This window comes from Haematobia irritans, chromosome 5, assembly GCF_050003625.1.
Source record: "Haematobia irritans isolate KBUSLIRL chromosome 5, ASM5000362v1, whole genome shotgun sequence".
Lineage (NCBI taxonomy): Eukaryota > Metazoa > Arthropoda > Insecta > Diptera > Muscidae > Haematobia > Haematobia irritans.
The window spans coordinates 173,645,238-173,659,782 of record NC_134401.1 but is presented as its reverse complement, the minus strand read 5'-3'; the positions used below and the strand labels follow the sequence as shown (position 1 = coordinate 173,659,782).

General features: G+C 32.5%; 1 protein-coding gene and 1 long non-coding RNA gene across 3 annotated transcripts; one reads left to right on the top strand and one right to left on the bottom strand.

The window, feature by feature from the left end:
- The first annotated feature begins 1,506 nt into the window (after positions 1 to 1,506).
- On the top strand, positions 1,507 to 1,917 carry LOC142241698 (uncharacterized). The gene is made up of 2 exons (XR_012723763.1): positions 1,507 to 1,665; positions 1,747 to 1,917. It is a non-coding gene; the product is annotated as an uncharacterized LOC142241698 (long non-coding RNA).
- A 2,626-nt stretch (positions 1,918 to 4,543) lies between these two features.
- LOC142237476 (uncharacterized) lies at positions 4,544 to 9,840 on the bottom strand. 2 transcript variants are annotated; one of them, XM_075308808.1, is made up of 3 exons: positions 9,392 to 9,840; positions 5,346 to 5,495; positions 4,544 to 5,289 (listed from the first exon to the last, which is right to left on the bottom strand). In XM_075308808.1, the coding sequence occupies exons 1-3, from the start codon at positions 9,513 to 9,515 to the stop codon at positions 5,264 to 5,266; spliced, it is 300 nt and encodes a 99-aa protein (XP_075164923.1). In that variant the 5' UTR covers positions 9,516 to 9,840; the 3' UTR covers positions 4,544 to 5,263. The 2 variants fall into 2 exon arrangements, with proteins under 2 accessions (XP_075164923.1, XP_075164922.1); XM_075308807.1 differs by having other exon boundaries at positions 4,544 to 5,074.
- Between the last annotated feature and the right edge of the window lie 4,705 nt (positions 9,841 to 14,545).

The window sequence follows — 14,545 nt, the reverse complement described above, 5'->3', positions numbered from 1 at the left end:
ATAAACTAAAACATGGACCAATACACGCCATTTTCGGCTCTCATATTTAAGGTTCTAAAATAAATTAATTAGATAAAAACTACGGATTCTGGAAGCCTACAAAATAAAATCATTTCTTGCACACCTATTTATATTTCTAAAAACCTCCAGATTTTCAGGCAAAGTGAACAACAATTACGGTTTCTAGAAGACCAAAAAGTTATATCGGGAGATCGGTCTATATGATGGCTATATCAAAACATGGACCTATACTCACCATTGTCGACATACCTTTTTATGGTCCTAAAATACCCCTAGATTTCCAATTTGAGTCAAGTTGGATAAAAACTACGGTTTCTATAAGCCCAAGAATAAAATCTGAAGATCGGTCTATATGGGGGCTATATAAAAACATGGTCCGATACTCATCATTTTCAGCACACCTCTTTAGGGTTTTAAAATACCTCTTGATTTCTAATTTCAGGCAAATTGGATAAAAACTACAGATTTATGACGCCCAAGAAGTAAAAACTGGAGATCGGTCTATATGGGGACTATACCAAAACATGGACCGATACTCACCATTTTCGGCACACCTCTTTGTTGTTCTAAAATACCTCTAGATTTCCAATTTCAGGCAAATTGGATAAAAACTACGGATTCTATAAGCTCAAGACCCCATATCGGGAGATCGGTCTATATGGGGGATATACCAAAACCTGGACCGATACTCACCATTTTTAGCACACCTCTTTATGGTCATAAAATACCTCTAGATTTCAAATTTCAACCAAATTAGATAATAACTACGGATTCTAGAAGCCCAAGAAGTAAAATCGGGAAATCGGTCTATATGGGGGCTATACCTAAACATCAACCGATAGTCACCATTTCTGGCACACCTCCTTATGATGCTAAAATACCTCTAGATTTCCAATTTCAGGCGAATTGGATAGAAACTATCGATTCTAGCAGCCCTAGAAATATAATCGGGAAATCGGTCTATATGGGGGCTATACCAAAACATGGACCGATACTCACCATTTTTGGCACACCCCTTTGTGGTCATAAAATACCTCTAGATTTCAAATTTCAGGCAAATTGGATAGAAACTAAGGGTTTTATAAGCCCAAGACCCCAAATCGGGGGGTCGGTTTATATGGGGACTATATCAAAACCTGGACCGATATAGCCCATCTTTGAACTTGACCTGCCTGCAGACAAAAGACGAGTTTGTGCAAAATTTCAGCACGATTGCTTCATTATTGAAGACTGTAGCGTGATTACAACAGACAGACGGACACACAGACGGACAGACGGACATGGCTATATCGTCTTAGAATTTCTCCCTGATCAAGAATATATATACTTTATATAGTCGGAAATCGATATTCCGATGTGTTACAAACGGAATGACAAACTTATTATACCCCCGTCACCATTCTATGGTGGTGGGTATAACAACGCGGAATTCAAATTTGCTGTTTGCTTTACTCGTAGAGCCTCAATTATAAAAACAGAACGAGTGAATTATTTCTACTGAGCTTCTGAAACGATTTCATAACCATTGAACTTGTTGAGATTGTTTTCGATTGTAAGATAATTTTGTGAATTTTAACATATGCTTCTCATAGGATGGATGTCAACCATTTCACAGCCTTTGCGCTGAATTTGTGATACAAATAAGTAAATTCTATATATTATAATTTTTATAATTATATATTATAATTTTTTTTTCATTAATAAAAATATTTATAATTTTTATAGCTGTCTTGAGAGGATCAGAGACAAGGCACAGGGTCCTCTGTGTTCAAGAACCAATGGATTGTATCATACTAAATATTACCCCCTATTCCAATGTCATTGTAATTATGTTTCCCATTATAATTGAATAATCATAGTGTCTTATAAATAATAATCATATTTGTATGGGGTGTAGTATTTTATTTTTATTGATCGTGGCTTGACCAAAATACGTTTTTTCCTATGTCGAAAAAATTCCGTAGCTAAGGTAATGAAAAAATCAATTTATTTTGATTGCAAAAAAGTTTTAGTTAAATATTATTATTTTTTACTAAATTTTCAACCATCCAATGTCTCAAAAATTTTATCAACTAAACGTGGGTATAAAGTTCAATGACGGTACACATAGGATCAATGTGAACTAAAGCAGCAGAACGTTTTCGTTTAATTCCCAAAAATATGTTAGTAAGTATGAACTACTTTATGGCTGATATGGTCATGATTTCGCGCCAATGATGTTTGTTTTTACCTTTAGTCCATTTTTTCTTCTAATTTCGTAAATTGTAGTTAAAAATATACAGGTCATTACTTTTTCCTTGAGAGTCTCCTTGGTGCAATGGTTACCATACCCACCTTGCATACAAAGGGTCATTGGTCAATATTTATATTCCTTATTTCCTCATTTATATAGAAATTTTCCTTACATACCTGAAATCCTCAAACTACCAGAATTCCTCTGTATGTAGTTGAGCTCTATAATTTTTGTATTTTTTTCTTGATATGTTCATGTTTTTATTTACAAACATTTATTTTAAGTAATAAATAACAAAATCAATTTATAAAAAAATGATTTCAAAGATTAATTGAAATAAAATTCATAATATTTGCTTTAAGAATTGGTTTCTTTAAGTTTAGGACATGCATCTTTGGAATTAAGAAAACATTTTTTGCTTGGGTTTTTAAATTGATATTATTTTTGTACATAAGCCAATATTGAGATAGATCCTTAAATAATATCTTTATATTAAAGAAGCTGTATTTTTGGTTCGGAATCAATACCAAAATCCTGTGTTGTGAATGTATAAAATATGGCACACACATTTTCTTCAGTGGTAAGGATTATTACAAAATTTCATCAAAACATTAAATCAATTTAATTATTTTAAATATAAAAAAAATCTTTCATGCATTTAATTTGATATCCCTCAGAGTGCCTTTGAATGAAATATTGAGCTAATTAAGTTGTATGCTTTTTATTATAAAAATAGATATAAATATGTGCTAATATTCAATCTCGTGACAAATACAAGAATCGTTTGTACAGTTTTTACATCACAGCGAATTAAATTCTTTTGATTATAATTTCCAAAAACACTGGCGCCATTAATTTGTTTGTTTTGATGTCAAAATCAATAGAAAGTGTCTCCAAATTATAAAAATAGAATTTTGGTGACACTTTTCTTAGGTGAAACGAAAATAGGATAGACGAATAACACACATTTTGATAGTATACAAACAAATATAAATGTGTATTTAAGTTTTTTTTACAAGGTCATTGCTTATTTTGGCTTTTAAAATTGTCATTTTTAGAGGTCAGTTGTGAAAAAAGATGATGCCATTTACCTCAGTAAACATTTCGAATATTTTCGTAAAATCACAGAGATATGATGTGACAGCATAGATGACAATGACATGGGTAAAAAGTTCAACAAACCTTTGCTATTAATTCATAAAAATCTATCTAAATTGTATTTGGCTATTTAAGATTTAGCAATTTGGGCCATTCAACCACCGCGTATGATTAATATATCTCAATGTTGTGTATACGCCCTAAGAGCCTATGTTGATGACAATTACGACTATTATAAGATAGATATCAATCTTGAATTTTACCTATTTAATATATAAATTTTTTTATAAAATTAAAAAAGTGTGTTCGATAAGTACTTAGCCTATACGAAAATAAGAAACATTTCAGGAAAGTTACATTTTATTCTTCCATATAGTCTCCTGTTAGCTAACTGCACTTGGCCCAATGAAGACCAATTTTTTCGACACATCTGAAGATTGAATTTGTCCTAAGCCTCGACTGATGAGTTGATCTTCTCATTGGATTGTTTCTTATTCGGGGCAAGTGAGTCGGCAATGAAATAATACTGTTTCTCTTGCAAGTGCCGATCAAATTTCTCTTCACCGAGAAGTCAATGTGAATCAGGTAAAAAAGACGACCAACGAGTAGACACCTTCTTTTAAATGAAAGAATCCGTGTAAACGCTTCCTGCGATATAAAGAGAAATTTTAGTCCAATCTTAAATTTCAGTATTAGCCCTTAATTGTTTTTGCGGTATTCTTGCGACAGGCATTGGCGAAATGTATTAAACATTATGAGATACGTCCTCACGATCTCCCTCCCGACGAAATTTTACACCTAATACGTGGTTTTGAAAATAATATTTCGGTTTTCAACATTGAAGACATTTTGGAGTACTCTCCTGGTCAATATAATTGCGAAAAAAAATCTTTATCTTGTACACAGTCCATCCGATAACAATAGTGCAATAATAAGTTTTGAATATTATTGCTATTCTACATTTACATTACAAACTATAATTATAGTAATATTCTCTGATTTTATCATGATACTTAATTTTATATGAATACGATATAAAAAACATATTTTGTTATCACATATTTATAATCGTATATATTTTTTAAAAAATACTTACCCAGTATGTCCCATGTAAAGCTTCCCAACACTTTCAGTATACTCCTTAATATTGTTCGAATAAAAAAAAACAGTTTTAACAATATGTTGAAGACATTATTGTAGTTTTAAACTTAATACAAATTTTATTTTTTTTTTTTCTTTGAAAAATAAAGTAATAATAAAATTATAAATCAGCTGTCATTATACACAGTCAAGAAATGATCTACACATAGTATTTACATACTTATAAATTACATATTCTTTTCGTTTGAAAACTATTCGCATAAATTAATATGTAACAAAAACAAAACAAAAAAATATAAGGCCTAAAATTATGGTTTATATCTAGTATAAAAAAATAATTATTATTATTATTATTATTATTAAAGCTTTGGGTTAAGCTCCAATCGTTTGGTTAATGAGCTGCTACACATCTACACTTAGAGCTATGTATGTACGCTTCAGCACCATTTCACAATAATTTGAATTGAACAGCAGCGCCATCTGTAACTGTTGAACGAATTCAAACTAACACACAGCACACTTGACCATTTTCACAATCAGTGCCGGGTCTCAATAAGGCCTTATGACAACGATCCATGCATTCACCCCAATGTTGATGGCATGGTGCTGGTCTCATGGGCACTATAATCAGGTACGATGGTATATGGAAAGAAAGGATTGAATCAATGGGATAATGAATAATATACCAATTAGATATCGATTTATTTGAACGGAGAGCGTAAGGATAGGATTTTTTTAGGTTAGAATTTTTTTAGATTATTTTAGTTTTTTTTTTTTTTTTTGTTAAATTTAGTTTGTGTGCTTGATTTGTTATGTGGAGTGATAATAGGATTTTACTATAAAAAGTGGCATGGTTAAAGGTGTTAAACACATTCGAATATTTACAACTTACATTCGTAGCAACATTCAACTCCCATATGTTGATTGGAGGGACAGAGTCCTTTGTTGGTTGTGGACTCCAGGCAATCACTGTTATGTACACACAGGCCACCGACAAGGATGCATTCACGATCACCTCGATACACTTTGACACCTTGGATCACTGCAAAGAGAAGTAATTAAATATAATAAAAAGTAACCGAATAATCATTCACGTTAGCGTCACCTTCGACTACCACCGATTGTTTGCTATTGATTGTTTTAACGTATTCGTATTGCTTAGACTTGTTTAGTATTCAAAACTATTCGCAAATATTGAATACCTTTGGAATTTCAATATAAACATATGGTATATCCCATTCATGGGTTAATAACATAAAAAACCTCACATTTTGGCATTGTTTATAGAAGATTGATTGCAGTTTATTTGCTAGAGAGATACAAAGAAAGGTTTAAGTGGTCACAGGTCTTTGGTCTACCCTGGCCAAGATTGTTTTTTTAATCGCAAATTTTTGGGCTATTGTCCAACTACTTATGAGGTTTTCAAAAAATTATCATCAAATAACAACGATATATTTGTTTATTTTTTATTTATTTTGTCTTGATAGACTTCATTGTCGTACATCATCACCTTAATCCATATGCAGACCTCATTCATAAGACAAGTAAGTCAATAAGAAAATTGGAGCACCATCTGTTTTTGCAATGCCATTTAAATAAAATAAACATATTTGTAAATCTTTTTCAATGCGGTTTAACCGAGAATATAAAAAAAAACAAACTGAACACAATAAATCCTCTCAATGGTATCATTGATTTAAAAATCAAAACAAAAATGCTATGAATGACAAAATGAATCCAAACTAATTTACTACCTGATTTCATGACTTATTTGCATGTGAGTACATCATTTTATTGAATGTTCGAAATTGAAGGTAAGAAAACGTGAAATATGCTGTCATATTGTTCGAAATAACAGGTATTTCATTTAGTTTCATGGAGGATGCAATAAATCAACACATCAGATTAGACATAATAAAAAAAACACAAATCAATTTATTGTAATTTTAATTATAATAAATATAGAAATAAATAAATAAAATAAATAAACACAAATCACTACACTACGGTAAGTGGTATCACAGGACTGACTAGTAGTACCCCTGCTCTACTTTATAGCAGTTTTTAAATTTTCTTACACAATTCTAAATTGTATTTTCTCTTGAAATACAATCCAATGGAACTACACATTCGAATTATGTATGTGAACTGAATTTATTAGAATTGTCTATTGTTTAACAGATTTCAATAGGTTTTCCTTTCCTTTCTGGTGGCGGTGATCATTATTAAACATGCAACAGGTTCCTTCCTACCCAGCAAAAAATTCTTCGGCAGTAAGAGTTTATTTGCCTTTTTTGGTATACAATAAAGTAGGCAGAGCATCCACAGTGCATGTATCGGTGGCAATAACGTAAACGAGTAATCAAACTAGTTTATAATCATTCGTTTACGTTATTGCAACCAATTCATGCAATATACATGCATGAAAGGTAGTGCTGTTTTCCTTCATACCAGCAATGCCATTAAATAAACTCAAGATTATATATCACTTCTGAGCAATATTGCTATTGAAATGAGCAATTATATCAGCGCTATGTAGAAGCTGCACTAAATCAGCGCTGATTCGGTTGTTTTGTAAGCAGTTGGTACTGTCTCTCTCCCTTCAATCCTGCTGAAGTAGTACTCTATTTTTTGCTGGGTAATAGGTTGCCCAAAACTGTTCAGTCTCTGGATGCTTTCAAGAACTTGTACTGTGGAGTTAACTTTGTCAAAGAAAAACCTAAAATGACCATCCCATCCATACGATTTGACCAAAACTGGGACACGTCCATACACCCTAAGGACTTCTCCTATATTAGTGTTGAGGTTGATTCGTTTCTTGTAACGTATTCGCTTATTGAATGTTACGAACGCTGACTCTGGAATTAAATACCATGCATTGATTGAAGCAGTAATCGTTCCCTTTGAGACGAAGAGCTTCGTTAAAGTGTCACACAAAGCAAAAATCTATTTCTGAGACACAGCAAAAGTATCAGTATTTTTGAAATAAAATGTAGGTTTTTTTTAAAAGCTTTTAAATATTATAAATATTCTGTTGTTTAAGAAAAATTAATATTTTGAAGATAAAAATGGTTAAAATATCTTTAGCGCTATATGAAGAAATTTTTATTTATTTGAGAAACGCAATTTAAGTAAACTTTATCCATTTACCCCCGTTTTCATGAAGCTCCGTTATTGTTCCTTAACTAACAAACTTTTAAACTGTAGTATGGACATATCTGTCATCTTGCCTATATATTCCACATGCCAGTTAGAAATTTAACTTCCGAAAATTTTTCAGTTAAAGTTGACCGGAGAGTAGATATTTGCAATTTACTTTCTGTTAACTGGCAGTTAAAGCCAAACGGAGCTACAAGAAAATGGCCGTTAGTAATTTAACAAGATGATGCACAGTGGTGATAAAAAATGATTCACTTCGGGGAGAATACTTCTCGTATGTAATTATTATAAGAAATTAGCATATAAGTTCCAAAATGAATCATAAACCACCGACAGTTCTACACTAAAGGCTATGGCTACTCAGCGATGAAACATGTGTATACTCAGGATTGTGTTGATGGGTACCTCACATTTTCTTTTGCGTTTTGCTACAAATTAGCAAAACGCAAAATTTTTCTCAATCTTTATTATCGGAAGCACTACAATATGTAATACGAATTTTTCACAAAGCTGTTTCTATCGATAAGGATTAATTTGTAAAATTTTCATGTCTAAATAGGTATTGGTTGACAATTCGAAATTTTGCGTTTTGGGAATTCGTAAAACCTTCCCTTAATCTTCTTGTCCAATAAGCTCGAATAAATATTGCAATAATATGTAGTAAATTATGAACTATTTTCCAATTCCAAAAAAATTGTGTACTTCATTTTTATATAACCTTTTCGCCATTTTTAGTTCACGTCATTAAAGTATGCAACTAATAATTAAACTAAGAAAAATATACTCACAATTGGCAAAATTTAACTAAAATCAACAAATATTCATAAACTAAAATAAAGTTAAATTGGCTATAAAAAAATGGTTTACAATTTCCATTGTAGTGAATCACCGGGTACTGCAAATGTTGTGCCAGTCAATATATATATAGTATAACACCCATTCAAACCGATAACAACATTTTAGTTTTCCTGATCTGCTGATTTGTTACAACAAACAAATTCTATATAGGTTAATATATTATTGACTTTGTACCATTTACTTAAAGGACCATCAATCAAACAAAAATCAGATTTTGTGAATTTTTAAATATTGTAAACAATTTTGTTGGGTTTGAAAGTGAAAAAGCTAACAATATTTAATATATTGAAGAGGATGGCTAATATTTGCTCAATGTATGTATTAACCAATAAAATATCGAATTTTATATTGAATCCAATGTATCCGCATTAGAGTTATCGACACCAAGTGGGAAATAAAAAATTCTAATTACTTTCCAATTAACAACAGAGATATTTATAAACCCAATAAATTTGCAAATGCATTTTCTTTAAAATAAAAATAAAACAAAATTGCATTTCTCACATGGGCTATTTTCTCAATTTGGATTGGATTGAATATACGACATGTGTCACACATCCGTTCAGCCATCAGCTGATGCCTGTCGCGTGCATTTGCAGCCAATGTCAGGGCTCCTAATGGTAAAAATAAACATGAAATCAGTGCGTTTCACTGACAGCAGCAGCAGTAAACAATTGCGCAATTGTTAATAAGAATTTAGTAAATACATATTCCGAGTGTGCATGCCCGAGTCTTGCCTTCACATTTTTTGCAAGGGAAAACCAAGACAATCAAATACGCCACAATGTTCACTTGAAAAGGGATCAAAAGTTCAATCAAACTGATAAAAATAAATCCCAGAATCATCTTTGCTACTCGCGCTATCAACGTCAAACACTCGCTCAATCATTCATTCAGTGATGACTCTTCATTCATACGTACTTTGGTATTCAGGACCATCACTAACTTCATTATTCTCAATGTCAGCCCTGATCACTGGAGTGATCGATAGCAATGTGATTAACATAAAGCCGCCACTTATGAGCCACAATGATTTACAAGACATGGTCTTTCACTTTCTTTTTTGTTGCTTTTAATGTTGTGAATTAATTTGTTATTTTCTTAATCACAGTGGAATATTTTCCTCTCACTTGTGTGTGTGTGTGTTTTTCTTTATTTTTCTTAAAATTTCGACCACTTGTTTGGTTCACCGCGTATCACTTTCGACTGAACGTTCTAAATTGTTCGATGAATCTTTTTATAAACAATTTCTACACCAACAAAAATTAAAAGACACATCCACTTATTACACGAGGTTTTACTATTCCAAAGCGTTGAAGTTCTCGAGGCGTATTGGACAGAGTGAAATCTTTCGCACAACTGTCACTGAAATCCAATTTGAAAAGTGATCAACATTCAAATGCTTGGCAGTGGATTGTGGAGAGAACGAATACTAAAGGCAAAAAAACCAATAACAAGTGGCAGATGCTCCCATATCACCTACATCAAGTATTTAATATAGACTAAATTTATTACAATTAATAAAGAGGACATACAAATAGAATATAAACAGGTAATTGGTGCCACATTCTTAACTTTATCTGAGATCTCAAAAAGTAAAAATATCGATACTCCATCGGTCTTATAATAACATCGATTTAAAACTTGGCCTAATTGCATCTTATTGCACTAAGTCGCTGGATACTCAATTTTGATCATATATAGTTTTAATGTTTCAATTATAATTTAATTTTTAAAAAAATATTCATTTAAAATATTATTTGATATCATTAAGTTTTAAATTAAAATAAAAATCAATCACAAAAATTAATTGACAAAACTAACTTTTCAATTGGAATAATAAATGTTTAAATTTGCATCGTAGATTGCTATTAAAAATTAATTTGATATTAAATGAATTTGATCAAATAATTTCGTGATTGAAACCAAAACGAACATTTTTTTATTCATTAAGGAATATCGATATAAAAAAATGGGTCATGTAGGTCCACAAGCGAATATATATAACAGGGTGGCTGATAAGTCCCCGATCTAACAAAGAAAAACACATTTTTTGTCAAAATTCGTTTTTATTATTCAACATAGTTCCCTTCAAGAGCGATACAACGCTTATAACGACCTTCCAATTGTTTGATACCATTTTGGTAGTAGTCCTTCGGTTTTGCCTCAAAATAGGCCTCAGTTTCGGCGATCACCTCTTCATTGCAGCCAAATTTTTTCCCTGCGAGCATCCTTTTGAGATCTGAGAACAAGAAAAAGTGGCTGGGGGCCAGATCTGGAGAATACGGTGGATGGGGAAGCAATTCGAAGCCCAATTCATGAATTTTTGCCATCGTTCTCAATGACTTGTGGCACCGTGCGTTGTCTTGGTGGAACAACACTTTTTTCTTCTTCATATGGGGCCGTTTTGCCGCGATTTCAACCTTCAAACGCTCCAATAACGCCATATAATAGTCACTGTTGATGGTTTTTCCCTTTTCAAGATAATCGATAAAAATTGTTCCATGCGCATCCCAAAAAACAGAGGCCATTACTTTGCCAGCGGACTTTTGAGTCTTTCGGAGACGGTTCACCGGTCGCTGTGCCCTCAGCCGAATGTCGATTGGGCTCAGGAGTGTAGTGATGGAGCCAGGTTTAATCCATTTTCACATATCGACGGAAGAACTCGGGTGTATTACGAGTTAACAGCTGCAAACACCGCTCAGAATCATCAACACGTTGTTGTTTTTGGTCAAATGTGAGCTCGCGCGGCACCCATTTTGCACAGAGCTTCCGCATATCCAAATATTGATGAATGATATGACCAACACGTTCCTTTGATATCTTTAAGGCCTCTGCTATTTCGATCAACTTCATTTTACGGTCATTCAAAATCATTTTGTGGATTTTTTTGATGTTTTCGTCGGTAACCGCCTCTTTTGGGCGTCCACTGCTTTCACCGTCCTCCGTGCTCATTTCATCACGCTTGAATTTTGCATACCAAGCAATTATTGTTGATTTCCCTGGGACAGAGTCCGGAAACTCATTATCAAGCCAAGGTTTTGCTTCCACCGTATTTTTCCCTTCAGAAAACAGTATTTTATCAAAACACGAAATTCCATTTTTTTTTTACAATAACAAAAGTTGCTTCACAAAAGACGCTCTATCTCACAAACTAATTGACTTAAACTAAAAAGTCAAATTTTGATACGAATCATTTGAAGGTTGGTACTATATAAAAATAATATGCATTTAATACTAGCGACGCCATCTATGTGTCAGACCGGGGACTTATCAGCCAACCTGTTATCCTATATGACCCATTTTTATAGGGAAGTAGTGTAGTCGTTAAACCGATTAGATAAGATTCCTTTTGTCGCAATTCTAAATATACAATCCGATATCATTATCAAGAGAGAAAATCACGACCTACGGTATTCAAATGGTCAAGATAATATGTGTCTGTAACAGCAGACCATAAAAACCCTATGATGTTTAAGTAGAAATTGTAAAAAAAATCAAAAAGTCGATTTTTTCAAATTTTGGAAGAGCCGCTCTATTCGACCTCTCGACTTATTCAAAATTTTTAAAAGTCGATTTTAGAGTATTATAAAAGTCATCTTTTGACTTTGCGTTTTTTGAAATTCAAGTTTTGGCGTCGCAATTTTGGACTTGGACTCAAATTTTGACATTTCGATATTTTCATAAAAAGTCGTTTAGTCGATTTAGATCGCTATTAAACTCGATTAGTTGATTAAGGCCAACATTTTACTTAGTTCTCAAAAATATGAAGAGTTCATTGATGATTACAAAAGTCGATTTTTCTTCTAATGGATTTTTGTAAAAAAGTCGAGTTCGTCATCTCTATGCTAAAGACATAATCAACACGAAGGAAATAGATAAAAACTCTTATATAATATAGGACTGAATTCGATTTTCTTTCAAGCATTGATATGTGTGCTCCATTAAGATAATATGACAGATAATCCATTAAAAGGTCTGTTTCTTATTTTTGAATCGATTTTCCGATATATTTGAATAAAAAAGCCGAAAAAATTCGGTAAATTTTCCGTGTATCCTAAACATTGAATCGGGCAGTTCTCAACGATAAGTCTAAGAGAGCCTAAAATATACCTAACATCTCCTAAGCTAACTAACCTAAGCCAATAATCCTTAACAGATGAGGTGAAGGCATATTTCAAAGGCAAGTATTTAAATTAAAATGATATCACAAAATGATATCACTTAATATTGTTTAAACGTTGTCTCCTTAAATCTACGATGCATTATCATTTTGACTAGAGTGATAAAAATCTGGTTTTTTGAAAGTCGGGTTTTCTCGGCTTTGAAACCCAGGACTTTTTCCAAAACCGGTGGACTGTGTTTTTTTTTTTTGTTTTTGAAACGAATAACCGGTTTTCATAAAAGCACGTAAGTTTAAAAAGAAAGTCTAATTTTATTGTCACAAAAAATCAACGGAGAAAATAATTCGGTAATTTATTAAAACTTTGACACACTTTGTTTAATTTTAATGTACGTTGCAACTATTTAATATTTCAATTTATTAAAAACCCCAAATGTATATACCTAAATTTGACGTTAAAAATGTCATTTTTACAATGAAAATATAAACACCGAAATCCGGTTGATGGGGCCTTCAAAATACCGGTTCTACCGGTCCACCGAAAATGGGATTTTCACAAAAACCGACAATCGGTGCAAGAAGAAGATAAACCGGTCCACAGGATTTAATCACTTTAATTCTGGCATATGATCGCAATGGACCAAATTTTGGTAGAAATAAAAAGAATTAATCGTTACCGTCAACCCTACAAATATTTTTAAGCATATATAACACCACGATAGGTACATTTCCCAAAACAGTATCAAACTGTTTCAAAAATACACCTGGAAAAAAATGTTCGGCCAAATATTTGAATAGTGTAACCCTACCCTTATTAGTTCAATATTTTATTTTAGTGTAAAGCTCAAACAAGTCGACCTAGAGACTCATATTGTCTCTTTAATATTTTAATGTTTGAGGTTTTTTCTTTGAAGAGAGCTCAAAGCAAAGAGAATGGAATTCCCTCGTAGCAAAAAATCAACATTGGCCGTACACTCTCCGCTCGCACTTCCATGGCCCATTCAGCACACGCTAAATTTACGTTGCCCACATTTGTTTTTGTTGTGCTGCTGCCTACTATCGCCATCGCTGTTGTTGTTGTTATTGTATAGTTTTAATTGTATAATATTTTTATGTGATTTTTTACAAAACAAAAAAACATTGTTTACATCTAGCAGATGCGACAAGATAGTATAGGCTATTCTTAGACCCTGTATTTACCGGTTTTCCAACACGCTTGTCGATCCATTTCTGCGAAACTTATTTGCTACCAAGGAAAACCAGCCGAAACAAATGGTGAAGGTAATTTTTTTATATAGACCAACAGGTGGGATTGTCCAAGTTGTGCACAGATGCGAAGATTCGCATTACGAATGTGAATCTCTTTTTTTCTGGTATTGTTGTTAGATGATTTGTCGCTTAGAAATTGCTCAACAGCATTCCTGAAGATTTGATCCTACTTTTATCTCAAATAAAACGCATTTATTTGTAATGTATAACAGTTGTAAGTCTACTCTACTTAGAATTGTTCTGTTACTTTTTCATATTATCGCTAAAATATTTCAATTTAAAATTTTTTCAAATGCAATGCATAGTAAAAAATTTACTTTCAACACTCATAGTTCCCTCTGATTTAAATGAAAACCCAGCAAACAAATTTGGAAGTTCTTTCTAAAGCCTAGTACTCAGATCACGTTTTCGCACGAAAAGCTGTTATACTCAATATAAAACACGTTAGCGCGGAATAAATGCGAAATCTTTGTTTTGAGCATTTTCAGACACATATTTATACAACACTGGATTTTTCACACGAAAAAATAGGCAGACATATTATTTCGCATAAATAAGTTAACATCCCTGGTTTTGAGACCCTATTTACAGACATAGATGAAGACAGTGATGCCATTTTGGTGCTTTTAGCACTAAATTTAGTGCTTTTTGATTTCCAAAAAGCACCAAATTGCCTTTTTAGT